The sequence below is a fragment of the Miniopterus natalensis genome, chromosome 2, assembly GCF_054644295.1.
Source record: "Miniopterus natalensis isolate mMinNat1 chromosome 2, mMinNat1.hap1, whole genome shotgun sequence".
Taxonomy (NCBI): Eukaryota; Metazoa; Chordata; class Mammalia; order Chiroptera; family Miniopteridae; genus Miniopterus; species Miniopterus natalensis.
The window spans coordinates 103,111,383-103,134,857 of NC_142082.1; the positions used below are offsets into that span (position 1 = coordinate 103,111,383).

General features: G+C 34.9%; 1 protein-coding gene across 2 annotated transcripts in view; it reads left to right on the forward strand.

The window, feature by feature from the left end:
• Positions 1 to 18,818, forward strand: part of MTMR6 (myotubularin related protein 6) — a 33,292-nt gene extending 14,474 nt beyond the window's left edge. Inside the window, exons 6-15 of one of the 2 annotated variants that reach the window (XM_087814451.1) lie at positions 2,947 to 3,081; positions 3,949 to 4,062; positions 5,647 to 5,779; positions 6,504 to 6,613; positions 7,017 to 7,142; positions 10,781 to 10,830; positions 11,275 to 11,475; positions 12,668 to 12,799; positions 12,886 to 13,012; positions 14,804 to 18,818. In XM_087814451.1, the coding sequence (XP_087670577.1) occupies positions 2,947 to 3,081; positions 3,949 to 4,062; positions 5,647 to 5,779; positions 6,504 to 6,613; positions 7,017 to 7,142; positions 10,781 to 10,830; positions 11,275 to 11,475; positions 12,668 to 12,799; positions 12,886 to 13,012; positions 14,804 to 15,064 (1,389 nt within the window). In that variant the 3' untranslated portion in view covers positions 15,065 to 18,818. The remainder of the gene's footprint in view (positions 1 to 2,946; positions 3,082 to 3,948; positions 4,063 to 5,646; positions 5,780 to 6,503; positions 6,614 to 7,016; positions 7,143 to 10,780; positions 10,831 to 11,274; positions 11,476 to 12,667; positions 12,800 to 12,885; positions 13,013 to 14,803) is intronic. The other variant, XM_016224878.2, reaches the window with a different exon arrangement.
• Positions 18,819 to 23,475: the final 4,657 nt, after the last annotated feature.

A 23,475-nucleotide genomic window follows, 5' to 3' on the forward strand; every position in this document is an offset into this window, starting at 1 on the left:
GGCATCTTTCCTTTTGACTTTACCAATGTAGTATAACCCCTTTTCAGGTCTAAATATCCAAAAGAATGCTCACTTTTATATTAAGATATCATCATTATAATGTTGCTGATAGAGACGTGCTGGCTTTTCACTTAATGACATTTTCGATATTCTAAAACAAAATTACCCTAAAATGCAGAAAATGTCATACTTGTCATCTTTCTTTCCCCTCGCCCCCTCCTTCATTCTTTCCTTCCTTCTAGCAGTGACTTGAAAATAATGGAATTAAGTAGATTCTCTTCCTTGCCTGTGGTTATCTTTTGATCCTGCTTGTATTGGGTGAAACCAGATAGTTTTGATAAGCCAACTGTTGAGAAAAGGGAGAGAACCAAGGGTATTTCAGGCTCCCATTTTAATAGTAGGCTCTTCAGATTGGAAGGATTTTGCAATATGAAGAAGTGGAGGAGGCGTTTTTATATTGAGATGCTGTAATAGGGATTGCACATTACAGTAAAACACCTTTGTAGCCTGTAACAGCAGGCCAGGAGGTACTATATGTTAAATGCTTTATATGCATGAAATCCTCCTAGTAACTTTATAAGGTGGGCTCTGCTAATTACCTGTAACTTTCAAATGAGGGAGCTGTGGTTCATAGAGGGCAAATTACTTTTTCTATATCTCACAGCTGGTAAGTTGAGCATTTGGATACCATTTCTGACTCCCAGTTTTGTGTAACCTGATTTTTTCCCCCCAGGAAGCTTTTAAAACTCTTCTTTTTCCAAGGTGTTCTAAAACCTCACAGTTATGTTCCTTGGCGTGTTGTTTTAAATTCTCTCTCGGAAGCTCAGGTCTCAGTTTGGGAAGTTGCTTCTCTGTCTCTTTGGTAACTTCCTCTCTTTTATTAATTTTCTTTGTACTTTTGTGTGTATTACTTGACAAGTTGGGCTTCCTAGCATAAACCTCCATTTTTCTTAATTTTCTCTCCAATTTTTCATCTTTCTATGCTTCGACATGTCTGTAAGTCTCACTTCAAGGTTCACGGTAGGGGGGAAAGATTTCCTAAACCTCACTTCCAATCCATCTCTTAGATTTTGTTTTCCTATAATGTTTTAAAAATCCAAGAACTGTTTCATTTTCTGAACTTTTTAGACAGCTTTCTATTCTTGGATGTGGTGACTTAGTTCTCTGAAGATGTTAAGGATGTTTAAAAAAGAGTTCTTGTGCTCCCCACATTAGTTATCTTTTTGCCCACTTTCTTCTTTTTCTGTTTACTTTGTTTTTTTGTTTTTCATGTCTTTCAAATATCTGATTCATGGCCTACCTCTCATATGTAAGAATGAGGTACTACAAACCTGTTCAGAAGTTTGTTTGTATACATGAGTGATTGCTATCTTTGGGTTCTTCTTTCTGTTGTAATATTTAATATTTGTCCCAATGTGTGTGGTTAAGTTCTGGCCAGGATCCAAGTATGGGAAGAGGGATGGGAACACCTCACATTTTGTTATGTAGGCTTTACTTAATGCACCTTTTTTGGGGGTGGGTGCAGGGCTTCACCCCCAACCACAGCTGTTTCTGTAGCCCAGGTTAATCCTCTTCATAGAATAAACTTTTTCTTCAGGGTGAGGGAAGATATGGGATTATTAACTAAACCATATACAGATATTCAGTCAGTTATTTTGTTTTCTGTTATATCCACACTCAGGCTTTCAGAGGTACCAAATCCTGAATCTATTTGGGGTTTTGCTGCTCAAAATACCTGCTTCTTACTGACTCATAATGATTTGGCAGCTTTCTTTGCTGTGGTAAATCAGTTATTGTCAATCTGCATTCATTTCTCCAATTTTTATTGATATCTCTACTCTATTTTTGTCTCTTTTTCCATTCTCTTTGACCTTTTGGTTTTACACATATTAAATTTCTTTATTAGAAATTCAAGTTGGCTTTTAGAAGGGAGCCAGAGATAATAAGTAAAACTTTAAACAAAAGTTCCTAATGTACTTTTCATAACAAAGTCATAGGGACTTATGACAGGTTATGGTCTTTATTTGACACATCCATGTTTGTATATACATTATTAATCGGAAATCTGGGCAAAAATAGATATTCAGTGCCCAACTTAACAAATCAGGAAGTAGGTCTGAAAAACATTTAATAAGGTAATCCTCATTTTCTTCTATTTTATTAAATTTTGATGAGTTTTTGTATGTATAAATTTAAAATATGTGAATGCGTGAGTTTATGTGTACATTTTTTCCCCTTGATGATACTGTGATTGGAATATTTGGGTAAGGTTAAGTTGCAGTTGGTATGGATGAGACTGGATAAAAATTAGTATATGGATCTAAATCTTTTTATTTTTTTTAAAAAAAGACTTAAAACAACAGTAAATATCTAACCCAATATTCACTATTTCTTATAGATATTTTTGCCCTCTTAGATTGACTATGTTTTAACCTAAATTTGATTTGAAACTCATTTTTCTCATTTTATGTCTCATTTTATATAAAGATTGCTGATTTATAATTAGAGGTCTGAAAGCCTTTGGAAAGTAAAAGTTCTAATGTTGCTTGCTACTTAAAAAAATCCTGTTCTGCACTTACTGACTGATCTCTTACTTGAACTTGAGTTGAAAGTATCTTGTAATCTAGGGCACAGAAGGCAAGTATCTTAGTAGGTTACATGATAGAGAATTGACCAGGTTGCTCCTAAGGACCCAAGATTTTTTTTTGTCCAAGTAGGTAAGGAAGCATTTAGGTTTCTTAGAAGAGAATATTGGGAAAAATTAAGTAACATCAAGATATTGAAATAGTATGTAATTCAAATAGGATTTCAAAGTCAATGCCTTCTAATTGTCCTGCCAACTTTGAAACAGCACATTTGAGTTTAACTTTTTTTTTCTTTTAAGCATTTTATAAGACATGTTTTAGACATCTTTGGTTAATTTGTTTTCTCTCTTTTTGAAATTAGGCTGCCATTTGTCGATGTAGTCAGCCACTGTCAGGATTCAGTGCCAGGTGCTTGGAAGATGAACATTTGCTTCAAGCCATTAGTAAAGCCAATCCAGCCAATCGCTATATGTATGTGGTGGATACCAGGCCCAAAGTATGTGCCTTGAATACAGTACAGTTTGTTAGTTTAATTATCTTTGTTACTTTAATTAATGAGAGTTGATTAATTTTTCCACATTTAATGTACTGAACCCTAGTTTTAAATTAGAGAAATCAATCTTTTAAAGGATAGCAGCTTAGGAGACCAATTTCCCAGTAACCCAGAAGGTGATTTTTTATGTTTTCTAATATATATAAATTTAGGAAAGCTGAGTTTTACTGTGAACTATTGATGGTGTAAAAGTATTATGTTATTGTGAAGAAATACTAAATAGTGTGGGTGTTGTGAAAAATTAGAAATTCAATTAGAATTTTCAGTTGGCAAAACACTTTGTGATAAAATAATGGACCTTAGCCCTCACTGGTTTGGCTCAGTGGTTAGGGCATTGGCCCATGGACTGAAGGGTCTCGGGTTTGATTCTGGTCAAGGGCACGTACCTTGGTTGCAGGCTCAGTCCCTAGCCCCAGTGCGGAAGACAACTGAACAATGTCTCTCTCACATCTAAGTTTCTCTCTTTCTTTCCCTTCCATTCTCTCTGAAAAGCAATGGAAAAAATATCCTCAGGTGAGGATTTAAAAAAATAATAATGGACCTTAATTTGAAATATGCAAGAAAATAAGGAAAATACATAGTGAGTTAACTTAGGAACCATTGAACTAGAGAATTATAAATAGTGAACAGGAAATAGTTCTGTTAGCCATCCATTGTGTAAGGTTAAATTTTTATCATTGGGACAAATGTCACAATCCATTCTTCTTTCTATAAACACAGTTAAACAACCAATTCATATAGGATCCTGAAACTAAAGTAATTAAAATCCACAATGGTAATAGCTAACATTACTTTTAATTTTTATTATAGCATCGTGTGCAGAGCTGGTGGGCTACACAAAAGGACATTGGCAGAATTATAGTGAGGATTTCTTCAAAAATCTGGAATGATGAAAAAATAAGAGAAAGCGATGAGAAAAAGCGAGTGAGCCACATAGACAATTATAGACAGCTTTTTTGAAAGGAATGGTAGCTGTTTTAGAAGTAATTCTCATCATTATGCAGTCTTACAAAAGATAATGGAGAAAACATAATAAGATTAATTTGAGTAAATTAAGGATATTAAAAATTAGAGACTGATACTTTGGTAATCTTTATTTTGTTAAAAGACTTTTTTAGAAGTCAAGAGTGTTGGTGATATTTCTTGTAAGAAAAAATTTATTTCCTTGTATAATCTGGGTGGATTAATGGATTAGAACTATTTTTAGGTGCTATTAGATATAAAAGATGGTTGTAATACAAGACTTTCTGAATATAAGGTCTGAGGGCAATTTGTTTCTCAGGACCTAATATGTCTTATTTGTATAACTGACTTCAACAGAGAAAATATGTCTTTCTTTAATTATTTTGTTTTACTAGCTAAACTTAAACTCAAGCAGTAATAATGTGGAACATTTTAAATATCTATTCCTTAACCTTAGTAATCATAGGTGCCGAATAACCAGTGAGTCAGTAATTATAATTTAACTGTTTTTGTTACCAACCTGGATCTCATTCCACTGAATGACAAGCTACTATTTCTTTCTAAAATTTAGATTCTGTTTCATCCAAGTTCATAAGAATATTTAGTAATTGTAATAATGTACTATATGAAATCCTAGTCTGAAAGAATTAAACATGGCAAATCTTAAGTGAACCTCTGAGAGTATTGATCCTAAACACCAAAGGTCATGGGGCTACTGGCAGTCTGTTTTCTCCATGAGGAACAATTTTTTGTGTGTGTCCCAATTCTTGGAGCTGTATCAAGCTAACAGATTATGTGCAATTTTATATACTGTGTGGGCCTCCAACAGTCTCTAATATGGAGGACCGAAAATAATCTCACATTTCAGATCTGAATTTCAGGATCCCTGTGGCTTTCTGAATGATTAAGTGCTCTAACCTTGTTCTGAGGTGAATCTCATAGGTTCATTCTAAAAAATTAAAATTACCCAGCTCTGCTCATCTCTGAATCATTTAGGATTTAGATAGGAGATCTTTCTGGTTTTAGATTTTGAAATATTTTAAACACCTAAAAACCTAAGTGAATTAGTTTCATGAATTATTTGTGGGGAACTTCTTGTTTGACCTTTCAGTTATATAGCAGTCACATTGTTTCTTTATATATGAGACTTTTACTTATTTATTTTTTATATGTTTTTATTGATTTTTTTAGAGAGAAGAAAGGAGAGGGGGAGAGAGGGAGAAAGAGAAAGGTCAATGTGAGAGAGAAACATATGCCCCCCTTATGCACCCTGCCCGATAATCAAACCTGCAACCTGGGCATGTGCCCTGACCAGGAATTGAACCCTCCACCTTCTGGTGCACAGGACGATACTCAACCAACTGAGCCACACAGGCCAGGGAGAGACTTTTGCTTATTAAAAAAATAGTAGCATATTTAGTTGTAACAAGTTCCTTTAAATTGTCTGCTAGCTAAAATGTAGTTTATTTAATGTTTTCATGAGATTTTGGTAAGTTATAAGATAAAAGCAATTTGTCTCTAAATTTCTAAAATTTAAATTTTTAGCTGAATGCAATGGCCAACAGAGCAGCTGGGAAAGGTTATGAAAATGAAGACAACTATTCTAATATTAGATTTCAATTTGTTGGAATTGAAAATATTCATGTCATGAGGTCCAGCCTTCAGAAGTTATTGGAAGGTATGATTTTTGCTTACCTTCTAGTCAACTTTGTTTCATAGAAATACGTTGCTAGTCAAACATTTAAAAATTTTAAATTATGTAATTTGAAATTTTTTAGTAGTCACATTTTAAAAAGTAAAAAGAAACAGTTGAAATGAATTTTAATAATATACTTAACCTAATATGTTAAAAACATTATGTTAAACATAATTTAAAAAACTTGTAATGATATAGTTTACATTTTTTGCCTTTAAGTCTTAGACAGTTTATATTTATAATACATCTCAGTTTGGACTACCTACATTTCAGGTGTTCAATAGCCATATTTGGGTAGGAGCTACTGTATTAGACAGTACAGTGCTAATGGTTTTACAAAAAATTACTATTGTTAGATATTCTTGATTAGTACAGTTAAGATTAATTTATGATAATGTTGTATTTAATTTTATTAAGGTATTTTTCTAGTCATGGTATGGAATTTAAAAAATTAAAATATCAGACTTTTTAATTAAACACTTGCTGCAAATTTTTAAGAAATGAGATAATGCGTTTTTAAGCACAGGGAATGACAGCAAACGTAACAAAGTCTGTGGCGAGCTCCTAGCAGCGTCTGTTCCTCGTAAGAGCCTGGCCTGTTTGCTTTGCCCTCTTCTCTCCCCATCACCCGGCTGTGGACAACCCTGAATAAGAAAAATGGAGACCGCAGCCCGTTCTAATTGAAATGCTTCTTCCCCCTTTCTAGTTAACGGTACCAAAGGGCTTTCTGTCAATGATTTCTACTCTGGTTTGGAGAGCTCAGGATGGCTTCGCCATATCAAAGCTGTCATGGATGCTGCAATCTTCTTAGCCAAAGTAACTCTTTTTCGCTTATGGTTTTAGGGTTTGTAATGGTTGGGAAGGAATGGATTTATTATGTTGAGTGCTGGTATCTTTTCCAGTCAGATAATTTTTATTATACTTTACCTCTTTAATGTGGTTCACTTAATTTGAGCTTTAAAAATACCATGTAGCACCTCATGGAGGGACTTAAAAATTTTTTCAGACACTTTGAAATAGCATTTTTGTCTTTCTTTTTGTTTGTTTGGTGTTTTGTCTTGGGTTTTTTTTAGAAATTGTGTTGTGACAGCATTATCAATTGCAGTGCTAGCTCTTCTTTGTAATGTAGTACTTCTTAATGGTTTTTGAGTAAGTGGTACTTATTGATTCGTTTATAATGTATTCTGCTAGAATCTAAGTATGGGATCTTTCTTTTCAGGCAATAATGGTGGAAAATGCAAGTGTGTTGGTACATTGTTCTGATGGCTGGGATAGGACTTCCCAGGTTTGTTCCCTTGGCTCTCTTTTATTGGATTCCTACTACAGGACAGTCAAAGGATTTATGGTAAGGAGTTACAGTAAATCCTCAATTTTGCGGACCTTGATTTAACGGGCAAGATTTCCAGTCCATATGTCATATGTGAAAATTAACACCCTGTTGATTTTAAAATGCTTTTAACCAAGATTTGCTTATAGTTAAATTAACAGGTTTTTTTGTTATTAATTCACTTTTATTTATTTATTTATTGTTAATCCTCACCTGACAATATTTTTTCCATTGATTTTTTTAGAGAGAGTGGAAGGGAGAGAGAGAGAAAGAGAAACCATGGATGTGAGAGAGACACATCGATCCGTTGCTTCCCCCACTGGGGCCAGGGATGGAGTCTGCAACCGAGATATATGCCCTTGACCTTGAAATCGAACCAGTGACCTTTCAGTTTGTGGGCCAACATTCTAACCACTGAACCAAACTGGCTAGGGCATTAACTGTTATTTTTAACAAATTTTAGTGAATAGGCCATATGTTGGAAGAAAACACTAGTAATTTCGCCGACATAAATAAATATTACGTATCTACAGCTATAGTCTGCGTATAGTCTACATATTTAAATCCATGAGTCACTGCTCGTAAACAATGTTTGGGGAATGATTAGCACATGATTACACAGCATTGCTCAAGGTAATTGGTTCTGTTGTCTCATAGCGTGACTTTCTGTAGCAGTTTTAACACCTGCTGCCTGTTGTGGGCCGACTGATGTTCCCATGTGTGCTAAACTATGTCCCAGCCATGTGCATTCAGTGACTGGTGAATATACTCATTTACTAGACCTATTCAGTATAAATTTAAAATTACAATAATACATATAGAAAACTTTTCTGTGAAATTGAACTTTTCTTACCTACCTAATTTTAATTACACAAATTATGTAAGTAAAATCAGGTAAACTAATCTGTCAATTTTTTTAACATATGCATTCAGAAAACCTGCTTTTATTATATAATGGACATTTGGCGTTAATGGACACCCCCTCGCCCGAATTAGTTCATTATATCGAGGTTTTACTGTATTTGGCTAGACCAGTGTTCCTCCCATAGGAGTGATTTTGTCCCCCCAGGAGACATTGGGTAATGTTAGCAGACAGTTTTGATTGTTACAGCTAACAGAAAGGGTGCAACCAACATAGCTGGTAGAGCCCCAGCATGCTACTAAATATCCTATATTGTACAGGACAGCCCTACAACAAATTTATCTGGCCCAAAATGTCAGTAGTGCTGACTTTGAGAAACCTTGAGTTAGACTGATTTTCATTTGTCCCACCTCTTTGACAAAAAGTTTTAGATTTAAAAGTTTGTTTTTCTAAAATGTTACAATAGAAATATTCAGTATTTCCCCTCATATTTATCTAACAAATGTCAGTAATATAGTAAAACAAAGCATAAATAAGAATACTTAAAAATTATATTCTCTAAGAAACGTTCTGTTTCAAACTGCTTCATTTGTTAATTGTAATTACATGTTAGGAAGCATGTTTTTAACCTGAAGATTAAATTTCTAGTTGAACATATTTTCTGCTTTGTGAAGCTAAAGCCCTGGCTTCTGTTTTGTTTGTGTGTTTTTTAAATATGTTTTTTATTGATTTTTAGAGAGAGGAAGGGAAACGGAGAGAAACACCAGAGAGATAGAAACAATGAGAAAGAAACAGCACATTGATTGGGGGCCTCCGGCTTGCCCCCTACTAAGGATTGAGCCCGTAACTCGGGCATGTGCACTGGGAATCAAACCAGCAATCTCTTGGTGCATGAGACAACACTCAATCCACTGAGCCACACTGGCTGGGCTTGTTTGTTTCTAATGTATGCTAATGTATGATCATATTAACTCATCTTTTCAAAATTTATATCTTAACTTATGGCAAGTAAATAAAGAGATGTGAGGAAGCTTTCATTAGTTTAGAATTATTAAATATGGTGCGCCCTTAAAGTGAGGGTAGGTTTAACGTCACTAGATCCCTTTTGGCACTATTATTTTGTGGTGCTACCATTGAATCTGGGATAGGACAAATGGGAGTGCTGTTAATAAAATAATGTTCAGCTTGCTTTTGAGAGTATAAGGTAAGGAATATTTTCTTTGCCATGTTTGGCTTTAATTGTTTGTTAGACATCCAAATTAAATCATGTAATGCATGACCCTGGGACAGTGTGAGAGCTTTCCAGGCAAAAGGGGCAGTGAGAGCTAAAGCATAGCTCCTTTAGATGCCTACAGGTAATGTGTGATGGATGGGATTAAAGGTGAGTATTGGGGGCTTGGGCCTTGGGTGCAGAAGAATATAGTGGAATGGGGGCCTGAGGAAGAGAACCTAGAATTTGGGTAGTGAGAGGCATTAGAGTGTTTTAACAGAGGAAACAGTAACTTGCTTTAAAAAAAAAACAGGTTTGATGTGTTGAAGGAAGAGTGGAGTGGGAATGGAGGCTAGGAGACCAGTGTAGGGACTGTTGTGATAAATCAAGAGTTTTTCACAGATCGGATGTGGAATACATAAGAGGAGTCCTCTTCTAGGATCATTTCCAGGCTAGGAATTCAGTTGTCAGGATGGATGGTCCTGTTCTGCTCTTCACTGAGATAAGCAGAGGAATAAGTTTAGTGAGAAAGATTTTAAGTTTTAGATGTTGGTGTGTAGAACGCCAGAAGGCTCATAGTAAAATCTGAGGCTTCAGCCTGGAGGTCCTGTGCCTGGAGGTCACACAGGTAGGAAAGTAGTGATGCTAAGACTTGAGTCCATGCAGTGTGATTCCAGAAACTGCATCTTCACTTGTCCCATTATATGTCCTTCTGATAAATTTAAGACCAAGTCAGAGAAGCTAAAACTGGCAATTTGGACTGTGAAAAGAATATACTTGTTGATTATATATGAAATTATAAAGTATATTAAGTACTAAAAAGATATGTTGTTTAGGTTAGTTAGGTTGAAAAAAAATTAGAACCCTATTATTTCAGTGAAGTTGTGATAGAAAACAGATACAGTCCATTCAAGAGGTTAGTTATTGACATTTGAATATAAACTTTTCATTGGCCTCTTTATCATTTTTTTAAAAAGATTGTTTTTAAATTGATTTTAGAGAGAGAGGGAGAGAGAGAAACATCAATTGGTTGCCTCCCACTGGGGACCGAACCCAAAACCTGGGCATGCGTCCTGACGGAATTGGACCAGCAACCTGGTGCATGGGACAGTGCTCAACCAACTGAGCTATACAGGCCAGGGCTCGTTATCATTTTTTAAGTATTGTATAAGTAATGTACAAGTAAGTGAAAAGGTTTAAAACATAACTTCAGTCTACCACCCACAGTTAACAACTGTTAACATTTTGATTTACATTTTCTAGCCCCTTCTCTTGGCAAATATCATTATACATACAAAAATGTAAATGCAACAGTGCTTTATAACATATACTTTTCACTTAAAATGTAATAAATACAATAGAAATAATTTAAATTATAAGACTCCTGTGTTTCTTTTTATGTATCTTCAGTCTTTGTTAAACCAACCTCTAATCTAGGTTCTTGCTATCTTTTACCTATAATCTTAAAAATTTTTTTTTTTAGTTTGCAATGTGTAAATGCTGTTTTTAAGATAATAGGATTTAATCCATTATAAACAAAAACATTTGAAAGTTATAAAATGGATTTTGCTTTTTCTCATTAAGGTTTTAATAGAAAAGGATTGGATCTCCTTTGGACATAAATTTTCAGAGAGGTGAGTCACAGTTATATACATATATATACACATATTTTACAAAATTAGAACAAATAGTTTAGAGTGCCAAAACATTTATGTTTTTAATGAACTCATGTCCAGTGGGAGGTAAATGTGTGATATGGTTTTTTGTATGACAATTGATTTAATTTTTTTAGTCATTTGTTTCAGTTCTCATATCTTTGTTAGTTTTCATGGCAATTTCTTACCTTCCTGTTTGGATTGTAGTAGGTAGAAGGTAATTGACTCTTTAATATTGTGGTTAAAAACTTACGTATAAATTGTTTCAATAAAAACATTAGTTTTTTAAAGCCAATGGCACAGTGTTTTAGGATTTTTTAATTTTATTTTATTTTTATGTGTGTTTAAATTTAACAACACCTGAACAATTGATTTCTTTCAGAGGCATTTTTAAAAGCTTGTACTTTTCTGTTGGGGGGTTAGGTGTGGCCATTTGGATGGTGACCCAAAGGAAGTCTCACCGGTGTTTACTCAGTTCTTGGAATGTGTGTGGCATTTGACTGAACAGTTTCCACAAGACTTTGAATTCAATGAAGCGTTTCTTCTTCAGATCCATGAACACATTCATTCATGCCAATTTGGAAACTTCCTCGGAAATTGTCAGAAGGAAAGAGAAGAACTCAGGTAAGATGATTTGATTAGATGGGCTCTTTTCTCCTTATCTAGGGTCTAACATAAAGTATAGTTGAACTGAATAAAATATCTTGACATTATGAAATAGAACTGAATCTTTTGGTAAAGATTTTACTGTTTGTATTTTGAAGCCAAGTATGTTCTGAATATTTCTCATACCCTCAGGTTAATAGTAGAAATACTTTAAAAGAAAATTTTTATTGATTTTTATTTTCAATTAATGCCAAACATCCTCATAAATAGGAAGATGATAATAAAGCACATGTTTTCTTGTAGTCTTTTCTAAGAACACATCTATTGGCTATCTTAGGGGTTGTGGAAAAATGAGCAGATTCTCCACCTTTTCCCCTGTATCCGCATCTATTTTATGTTTATTTGGTAAATATACTGTCTAAAACAATTCTACCCTATTCCCACCCACTTAACCTACTTACTCTTAGATTTGCAGTGTAATTGGCATTTTTAAACTCTTGAGTAATGTCCTGATTTTTCCTAATTCCATTTTTTTGTACCCACTCACACTTAAATTTGGCTCTGCCCTGTAATGCATGCCATTCCAGCCCAGATACGGGGGCCAGGAGAGTCAGGCCAAACAAAAATACATTAGTGTCTTATTCTGTGTGCAGTGGACCCTTGAATAACTTGGTAGTTAGGGGCACTGGCCCTTGTACAGTTGAAAATCTGCATATAATATAAATTGATCCTCCACATGCATGGATTCAAAAGCACAGTTTTTGATCATGGTTGGTTGAATCTGGGATGTGAAACCCAGGGATACAAAGGGCCAACTCTGTATTTATTGAAAAAAATCCACATCTAAGTGAACCCACACAGTTCAAACCTGTGTCGTTCAAGGGTCAGCTGTATGTGTGTGGTGATTTGAAATAGGTGTAACGTAGACAAAGATTATGAAATCATGTGAACTAGGAGAGGACTCTCTTAAAGTAAGTGGTTTGAGAGAAAACAGTATACCTATGTTGTGTTCAATAAACATGGTTTTATTACATGATTATAAGTAGAAAAGGAGAGCAGAAGAATACAGAATTCAGAGACAAGGTGATGTTAGACTGTGAGTAGAAGGAAAAACTAAAACTTGAATCTACTTGCGAAAAAGCTGCCGGATTTATAAAACCGAGTGTTGGCATCTATGAGAAAGATCCTTATGTTTCTCTCATTGTATAAGGTTAGAGGAGAAGACTTACTCCCTGTGGCCGTTTCTTCTGGATGACCAAAAGAAGTACTTAAATCCACTCTACAGTTCCAAATCCCAGAAATTTGCTGTTTTGGAGCCAAATACAGTATCTTTCAATTTTAAGTAAGTTTGCATCTTTGAATATTTGTATTCTGGTTTTTTTCCAAATACATTTATTTATTGAAATTTTTCTTTTTTGGGTCATAAAGGTTTTGGAGAAACATGTATCACCAATTTGATCGAACGTTGCATCCCAGGGAGTCGGTGTGTAACATAATTATGAATATGAATGAGCAAAATAAACAGTTAGAGAAAGACATTAAAGACTTAGAATCTGTAAGTATTCTGAGTTATCTAGTGTAATATATTTAGAATATTAGTTTACTTCTTCACTTGTGTCCTTAATGTAAATTAGTATAAGTAGAAACCTTACAAGTACACATGGTTGCTTCAAAGTCAGATCTTTATTTTGAATAGATTAGTTTGAATAATTTTCCCTGAATTTTAAAATATATTGAATTATCTGAAGTATATAAAAAAGCAGAGATATAAAATAATAAATATCAGGGTATGCACCAGCTAGCTTTGCGAGATTGTAACATTTATTATATTTATTTTAGATCTTCCTTGTTTTTGTTTTAAGAAATGAAGCATGATATATTTGAAGACCCTTATATTCTTTCTCAGACTTCCCACCTACTTTCACTTAATTTGGTGTTAATTATTTTTGTGAACATTCATATACTTCTACTATGTATGTTTGTATCCACAGCAGCTTATGATACTGTTTTGTGTGAATTTAAATACTATTTTTATTTATATTGAAAAATATAAAAATAAAGTTTTTGTATGCGGTATAACGGGCAACAAGCAACATGAACGCCCATGTACCCCTCACTCAGCTAAGAAACTGCATGTTTTAAAAATATTTAGAGATTGACATACTGTTGTGCTTCATTTTGTTCAACATTGTTCTGTAATTTAGCCATGTTGATACGTATAGCTTTAATGCAGTTCTTTTGGTAATAATTACTGTATAATGTCTTGTATGAGGAGCTCACAGTCTGTCCTTTTGGCTGCTGAATATTTAAATTGTTTTTAGTTTTGGATTTCCATAACGATTGAAGTTAGATGACTTTTCATATGTTTGTTGGCCTTTTCTGTGAATGGCCCATCTGTTGGCATATCTGCCATTTTCTTATTGATTTGTAAGAGTTCTTTATATATCAGGCATTGATTCTTCTTTAGTTATATATGTCACAAATGGCTTGCACTTTCCATTTTATTTATGGTATGTTTTGTATAGATGCTTTGAATTTTAATGTGGTTAAATTGATCAATCATTATGTTTTATGCTTTTTTGTGTACTTTAAGAAATTTCTCTCTACCCTAAGACTTTTCTATAATCTTTTCCTTGCCATCATATATAACCAAAAAGAATTAATAAGTACAGACATTGTTATAACTCTGCCTTGCAGGCAGGAGTGTTCGTTAGTCATCCAAGTAATGACTACTTGAGTAAACTGTAGGAGGACGTGTTAAAAAGAGGCAGGTGCAAGATACAGGTAATTCAAGACGATCCGTCTGCAGATCAGTTCAAGGATTTGGAGAGTGCAATACTCTGCCAAAGATTTTTAAATCTTCTGTTCAGTTTTTTAAAAAAAATTCTGTAATGTTTTTAAAGCCTGTTGTACTCACCTAACAAACTATTGTAGGAAAACCATGTAAGAAAGCTCTTTAGGAAATAAAATCTTTAGCTAAATAAGTGTGTATTTGTATTATTTTGTTGTGATCTTAGGGTGAGTGTCTCATATACATTTCTTTCATTATAAAATGTTTGCTTTTCATAATTTTTGGGTAATGTATGCTCTTTTCATATATGAAGGCCTACTGGTCTTCTGCAGTTAAGTGTAAAGACTTAACCATTTTCCATTGCAAAAGTTGTAAATTTAGGATTCTCAACCATGTCTTATTCATCTGCACTAGATTTTACTAATTTGTTGAGATTTAATTTTGTATTATACCTCAAGAGAACATTTACAGAAGCTTCTTTTATTCTTTCATCTATGTATTTGAACATGTACTATGTGCAATTAATAATTTTTTTCAAATTTGTATTTGTTCTAGAAAATTAATAAACGCAAAAATGAGCAAATAGATGGAGTGCTCACCAAGGAATTGTTACAGCCGGTTCATCCTGAGTCACCTATCCTCAAAACCTCCCTATGTTTTAAGGAGCAAACTCTGCTACCTGTGAATGATACTCTTCGAACTATAGAGGGCAGCAACCCTGCGGATAATCGTTATAGTGAATACACTGAGGAGTTTTCCAAATCCGAACCTGCTGTGGTCAGCTTAGAGTATGGTGTGGCAAGAATGACTTGTTAGACTCAGAGTATTTTCTGGACTGACTGTAGTGCTAGAAATGGATTATCGTGAGGATGATATGTGTGCATAACAAAAAGGAATTTGTCTAATAATGATCTTAGAGTTTAATAGTAGATTAATAGTTGAAGGAAGGAAAATAACTGCTCTTGTGAGAGACGTCCACCAGTGTAACTGCATTCCTAGCAAGGAATGACTTTGAGTTCTTTAAGAAACAAGTGACATTGACAAATTTATTCAAAACACAATTTGCATTGTATACTAGCGAATTGACATTTCTGTATGATTTATGTTATTAACAGACAAACATGAATAGCCTTACTTAAGTATAATTTAATTGCCAGCAAACAAAACTTGACAAGGCAGTTCCTTAATAAATGATATGGCATGTTCTTTCAATTATGCAGCCGTGTAACTATGAGTATTTACATGTTTTACCTATAGTGATGTTTAACGTTGAAGTGCCATAAAAAGTATTTCTAAGAAAGCCTTAAATTCTCAGTTTATTCTTTACTGTTAGATTTTATAGCCTAGGGCAGAATTTTTTGTTTGGGTTTCTTTTTGTGAGCCTTGTTTTACCTGTAAAGATTGCTCTCATTACTGCAGGCCTCGCATGCTATAGTACTGCTATGTAAAAGTTCGTATTTAGCTCATCCCACTTCCATAGTCAAAATGAAACTCTGGTTTTTATTCCAATACAATTGCTTAATACTACATTTGATGACTTATTTACAGCATAGATGATTGATTTTTTAAAATATGTATTAAGCACATTTGGCTGCTGCGCATGGATTACTGCATTCTATCAGTGAGTCTTATTTTGTGGTTGGCTTTATTCCTTTGATAACTATGTAGTTTTAAAAATACAAAGTTCTAAAACTTCTTAGAGCAATGAATATAATACATATATATTTTTAAACTGTTTTATCTTTCAATGAATTACTGCTCTTCCTAGAGTATTTTACTTTCAGTTTACCTAAACATTTTTGGATAAAAACAAAAGGGAAGTACAGATAGTTGTATTTTGCTTGGTTATATGAATCTTAAAGCAGTCATTTCTATATGGAATACTATTTTCTGTTAATATATAAGAAAAAAAGGAAAATGAAGGATAGCCTAATACAAAGTTAATATTTAACAAAAACAGCCTAACTGCTGGGAAGAGTTTCATTTTGCCATGTTTTTTAAAAAAAGCACTTGTAGTTGATAGTCTGCTGAGCTGGGCAACCCATGTTCACACAGGGCCTGGATGCCTGAGGTCAGGACTGCTGGAGCCAGCTGGCTTCAAAATAGAAAATTTAAGTAACATGGTGGCACAAGGTATAATTCAAGGGTACAAAGAAATCTGCAAAGGGCCCCTCATGCTTCTCTTTATTATACCTGTATCTATTATTCATTTTGAACATAAATGTCTTTTTCAAGTGGAACAAAAACTTTATTGTATGAGAACTTATCTAATCCCACTTATTTTTCCAATGCTTTTCTGTAACAAATTATGTAATAAGAAAAATAGTCCTTTTTAAGCAGTAGTAACAGAAGTCCACTGTATATAAAATATAATTCATGATATTTAAGCACTGGGACAGGAAACTTAATCTTTGTGACCACAAAGGGAAAGCTTTTGTGCCTTATTACTTGGTTCCAGTACTGATTGTGATTTTAGAATCTTCCATGGAAGACTTCTTATAGTCAGCTCTTTGGTTTATTATCTTATAGTCTTCAACTTGAGGCACATATATGTATGTTTATCTGCTGTCACATGGACCGAAAAATCATTTAACATTCTAAGTGACCTATACAGCATATATTGGCAAAAAGCAGATTGTGTTATGTCTTATAAAATTGGATTTACGTTCAGTGTGTTTGGGAATGTATAGCATGTAAATTATTTCACATATTATTTAAAGGTAATTAAATGTTCATATTTTACTTTGAATGTTTTGCTTTGGGAAAAAGCAAATGAGATCAAGTTGTAGTTGTTTTTTTTCCTCACCTCAGCAAATGGACCTGCACCTTACACTAATCATAACAGAATCAGGTTTGAGCAGTTCATTTCCCAAAAGACAGTTGTTGATAAATAATAATCATTTTATACAAAAGTAATTTCCAACCTATTTAAAATAGGCACAGTGGGCTTAAAAGGTTCAGCACATTTAGTTGATAATATCATTAAATTTTCCTTTTGTGCTCCTGTCACTTCTTGTTACAATCAATATTTTGTCTTGCCCTTACCAGCTTGTTGGTGGAAGACAGTGCCCAATGAGCGTGTACGTTCAAGGCGAAACGTCTCTTCAAAGGCAGATCTGGGTGTAAACACAAGGAGAAAAATGATTGGCAGAGAAGAATATTCGTTTTATTTGGGGGTGTTTTGAACAGGTTAGCTAGGCTAGAAATAGCTCAGGGCATCTTGACTAAATAAAGATGAAAGGAAGTCTTCCCCCGCACCCCTAAATTCTCTTATTTGGTGGGATAGCAGGGCAGGGCAGTAGGATTAGGATAGCGTAGAGCAGTTTTTGTTTCACAACAAAACTGAGTGGAAACTCCAGAGATTTCCCATGTGTCCCTGCCCCCACACATTCATAGCTTTCTCCTCTATCAACATCCCCCACCCAGAATGGTACATTTGTTATAGTTGAGCCTACATTGATATATCATAATCACCCGTAATCCATAGTTTACTTTAGGGTTCTTTTTTAGTATATATTCTGTGGGTTTGGACATGTTTAATTAAATGTTTAGTAGTACCATACGGAGTATTTTCACTTCCCTAAAAATCCTCTGTACTTTGCCTGTTCATTCCTCCTCCTACCCTCAGCCCCTGGTAACCACTGACCTTTTTACTGTCTCCATAGTTTTAACATTTCCAAAATGTCATATAGTTGGAATCCTATAGTATACAGTCTTTCAGATTGGCTTCTTTCACTTAGTAATATGCATTTAAGGTTCCTCCATGTTTTTTCATGGCTTGATGGCTCATTTTTTTCTCTCTTAACACTGCATAATCTTCCATTGTCTGGATGTAGCAGAGTTTACTTGTTCATTCATCCACTGAAGGGCATCTTGGTTGCTTCCAAGTTTTAGCAATTATTAATAAAGCTTCTATAAAAATCTATGTACAAGTTTTTGTTTGGACAGAAGTTTTCAACTTCTTTGGGTAAATACCAAGGAGCATGATGACTGGATTGTATGGTAATAGTATGTTCAGTTTTGTAAGAAACTGCCAGACTGTCTTCCAAAGTGGCTGCACTGATTACATTCCCATTAGCAACAAATAAGAGTTCCTGCTGTTCCACATCCTCACCACTGTTTGGTGGTGTCAGTGTTCTGGATTTTGGCCAGTCTAATAGGTGTGTAACTAGCCTGGCCTTTTTTGACTTTTGTTTTTTCAGAAGGCCTACTTTAAAATACCGAAAAACTTCCAGTTGGCATTCTAAGTTGGATGAAATGCCGATCATCTGCAAAACTATATAGAGCAGTTGCAGACTCTTATCAATGACATTGATTTATTTTCATTAGCCAAGTTATAACTGTTTTGTTGGCCTTTCCATGTAGTAATCCAATTGGTATTAGCATGTCTTGATTGATGAAAATAAAACGTAGAACCTGTTTTTTAAAAATACATAACAACCTTAGGAACCTGTATCTAGAAAAAGATGGCCTGTAATCAAGAATGGTTGATTATCTTAAAAAGAGTATATATACTATTGTACTTGCTGTCTTGTAAGAAAATAAACATTAATTTCTGCCATTTTATAAACTGCTACTCTAGTTATTTCTAAGCAAGTAAAATATCCTTCTGCACAGCAACCTTTATAAAATAGTGGAATGTATAACAAAGCAACTTTCAGAAGCTACTTAGTAGCCCTCGTCTTTGAGTTTCTGGTTCAGCAAGTATGGGTTGGGACTTTGGAGTTAAAAGCATTTGCATAGATAGCAATAAAGTGTGTGCATTTAACAATATTTTTGGAGATTCTGATGCAAAATGGTTGGGGAATCATATTCAGAAACACTTCCCTAAAACACTTACTCTAATCATTAAGCATCTCGTTCTTAAAGGAAACAGAATTACTCTCCAACGAAGAGCAATAGATTGGGGAGCATAATACTTCTGAAACATTAAGGAGAAATCAACCTTTTTTCTAAGACACTGAGAGTTTGGGCTATTTGTTACTGCAGCGTAACCTGGTCTATCCAGTTCAGATTCATGCATTGCATTTGGCCGTAGCTCTTTAGTCATCTTGAACAGTTCCCTTACCTTTCCTCACTTGCACTTACTGTTTGAACCAGACCGGTTGTAGAGCATCATCCTGCTTTCTGCATTTGCCTTGATTGTTTCTTCCTGGTGTAGTTTACCTAGTTCCTCTATCTGTTGTACCTCCTGTAAAGGAGGCACTAGATGAGATTCAGATTAAGCAGTTTGAGGAAAATGCTGTGTACTTAACATTGAATTACTTAGGGTATAATGTCAGGCTGCTCCAGTGTTCCGATGCCAAACTTGATCACTTGGTTGACCTCTCCAATGTAAAGATACCCCCCCCCCCCCCCCCCCCCGCTGTGCGCTTAGCAGTTCTCTGCAGGATGATGTTTTGGCATCAAAATGAATATTCAGTTCCCTAAAAACCCATCCACTGATGGTAGTTGCCTGAATCAATTATTTCATTGGGTGTTCTGATTTTCTACTTTGCCTGCCTTTTTACATTTATTTGCTGGCATTCTTTAAAGAAGGGCTTCTACTCATCAACGGAAAATTCCTCTGAAAAAAAGGGCATGGAAAATGTTTAATTCTTCCCCTTTCATGACTAATTTTGAGAGTAATGAGTTGTGAAATAGCCACAACTCGTTATGACTAGTTTCTAATAGCATGCATATACTGATAATTTTTTCTTCATTCTACCATATACAAAATTTACTTTCAAAATTACAATCAGTGTTGCTACTATTAGAAATACTGAGTAAAAACTTAAGGTTTCTTTGCAGTTCTCTTGATCCTTATGTGTATCCTACCAAGGATGTACAGAGTACTGTATTCAAGTCACTTGAAATAATATTTTTGTTGGTTTACAATACTAATTTTATATACAACTGAGATACTTTGTTTTCAGTTTTAGGATTTGCTTAGTTCCTTTTCGATTTAGTGGATTTTTAAATATATAAAGTAGTTACATAGTTCCAAATTCAAACATATAAAAAGGTATATGCAGAAGCCTTGCTTTTATTACTTTCCCTTCCATGCTAGGTAGCCATTTTTATTAGTTTCTGGCTTACTCCAGTATTTCTTTTTGCAAATGTATGTGTGAATATATAAGTATGTGTATACATATATATATATTTTTTGTTGTTGAACAAAAGATACTGTTCTATATCTTACTGTTTTTCACTTAACAGTGAATCTTGATGATTATACCAACACAGTTAAAGCTTGCTAACTCCTTGTTTATGGCTCCTAAGACTCCATTGTATAGATTTTATTAAACTAGTGTGTTCAACTAGTTCCTATTTTAAAACTTTTTATTATGCAAATATCCCAGTGCTTTAAAATGAGAATAGTAAAATGAGCCTTCGTGTATTCACCTAGAGTCAATTATTATTGACATTTTGCTAATTGCATTTAATTGATACTCTCCTCTTTTTTGTTATTGAGATTTATAAAACCACATTTCAGACATGCCATTTTATTGAAATAGTTTAAAATGTGTGTGTGTATGACATACAGTTAGGTGTGGTTAAAGATATTGTAGTATTGATGGCATCAATTTTTAAAAATTTTAAAAAATATAATTTGCACTTTTTCTGTGATTCTTCTCTGTGTCTTTTGATCATTTCTCCTGAAGAGGTTTTTTTTCTTCTTAACTTTTTTTCTATTTTAGGGACACTAACCCATTCTGTACAATATAATGTGCTAATATATTCTCTCAGTATGTTATTTGCTTCTTGTGATTTTTGCTATCTAGGAGAGTTTTATATTTTGGAGGTAGAATTTTATTGATCTTCTATTGCTTTTTGTTTTGAGTCATAATTAGATTTTTCTAATCCTGGGTTATAAAAGAATTCACCCACATGTTCTTCTAGTACTTATAGTTTCTTTTTTTTTTTTTTTTGCATTTGACTGATCCATTTGAAATTAGAAAAAGGTATGAATTCAAAATTACCTTTTCCCAATTGTTCTCTAGTTGTTTCAGTAATTTTTCAAAAAATATGTTTTTATTGATTTCAGAGGAAGGGAGAGGGAGAGAGAAAGAGAAACATCAATGATGAGAGAGTCATTGATCAGCTGCCTCCTGCACGCCCCCTACTAGGGATCGAGCCCACAACCCGGGCATGTGCCCTGACTGGGAATCGAGCCAAGACCTCCTGGTTCATAGGCTGATGCTCAACTACTGAGCCATGCCAGCTGGGCGCAGTAATTTTTTAATACATTCATTTTATTTTCAGTGATTTGAATTGTGACTTTTCTGTAATTCTGGAGCCTCTTCTTTAGCACAGGTGTGTTGGTTCAGGTACCTGAGCCATACAGCTGTATTTATCAAGGCTCTATAATAGAGCTAATGCTGCCTCATCACTTTCTTTTCTCAGGGTTTTCTTCACCGTTCTTTTTATTTTCTATTTTGAAACAACCTCAACCACACAAAAATTGCAAGTACAATAGAAGGAGCTTTTTTTCTGAACCCCTCTGAGAGTAAGATGCTGATACGATGCCCCCTTGTTCTTTAAACACTTGGTATATTTTCTACAAACAAAGGCATTGTCATATGACCACAGTGCAGCCATCAAAATCAGAAAGTTAACATCACCATTATATAACCCTCAGGCCCCATTCAAATTTTCCAGCTGTGCCCCAGATTACTGTTATTTAAAAAGACAATCCAGTCCAGAATCACATATTGAATTTGGTTTTCAGGTCTCTTTAGCTTCTTTAAGCAGGAACCGATTTTGGGTTTTCTTGAATTTCATGATCAGTATTTATGCATTTATTGGTTGATTCTTGTATGTGACCTTACCTGGATTGAACCCGCAATCTTGGCTTTTCGGGACAACTCTAACCAACTGAGCTACCTGGCCAGGGCCAATCATTAAATATCCTTGATGCCCAACAACAGCTTTTTGCCAAAGTTTCCCCAGTAGAGTTTATTCCCTGGAAGAATCCTGTGAAGGGGTTGTAGGTACAATATTTCCTTGGTCCTTGCATGCTTAAAAAATTTTTTGCAGGTTTGATTATTTAAGGATATCGATCGTGGCTGCATATAAAATCCTTTGCCCATACTTTCTTGGGGGTTGTTGAAAATGCTGTTCCCTTGTTTTCTTACTTTGTATAATATTGAGAAGTCTGATGCCAACCTAATTTCTTTTCTTTGTAAATGACTTGTCCTTTCCTTGGAGGCCCAGGGTTTTTTTCCCTTTTCTTTCTTTCTTTTTTAAGTGAAATGGTTTTGTAAGCTTATGTCTTGCAGTTAGTTACCTCCTCTAAGTTTCTCCAGGCACACCAGGGTCCAGCTCAGTCGAGTGCGGGATGTCAGGCCAGGCCCGCAAAATCACTTGGCCTGACCCTGCCAAGGCTATCGCAGGCGGGGCTTGAAATTCAATAAACCTAGGAGCTTTTTTCAGAGCTAATTTTTAAGTTGATAATTTTGTATGTCCTGCAAATGATGTTATGAATATCCAACTGGCCCTTGGCAGAAAAAAGGTTCCCCGGCCCTGATAGATTCAGGTCTTTTATTTTGCAAAGTTTTCTTGAATCATATTTTTAGCTATTAGTTTTATTCTATTATTTTGTTTTATTTCTTAGGAGTTCAAATTATGTAAATGTTGGATCCTTTTAGTTTTTTTTAATATCTATTAGTTTCTCATTTTACCATTTTTGTTCATTTTATTTACTTTTTGGCACTTTTTACTCCTGTTCTCTACGCTCCTATAATATATATGTTCAGTTACTTATGTTCTTCCCTTGGGAAGTTTCCTTTGGGACCTCTGGTCAAGATGGTGGCGCAGGTAACGCGGTACTCGCCTCCCACAACCACATCAAAACCACAGCTAAGCTGCAGAACAGCCATCATTCAGAACCACCCAACGTCGATATGAATAAAAGCCCAGCCACTAAGGAATTAGAGAAGAAGCCACGTCAGTACTGGTGGGAGGGGGGAAGCGTGGAATGGGCTGGTCCCACACTCATGTGGGGTGGCTAAAAATCGGGATGGAAATCTGGGAGAGGTCTCCCCTGAGGAATAAGGGGTCCCAGGCCCACGCCTAGCGCACAAGCCCAGGGTTGCGTGCCAGGAAGAGAAGGCCCCATAACTCCAGTCTGTAAAAACCAGCAGGGATTGTGGCTGGGAGCGACGGAGGTTACATCTGAGCTCCACTGTGGGGGCAGCAACTTGCAAGGAACCAGGGACATACAGGGAGGAACTGAATTGTCTGGC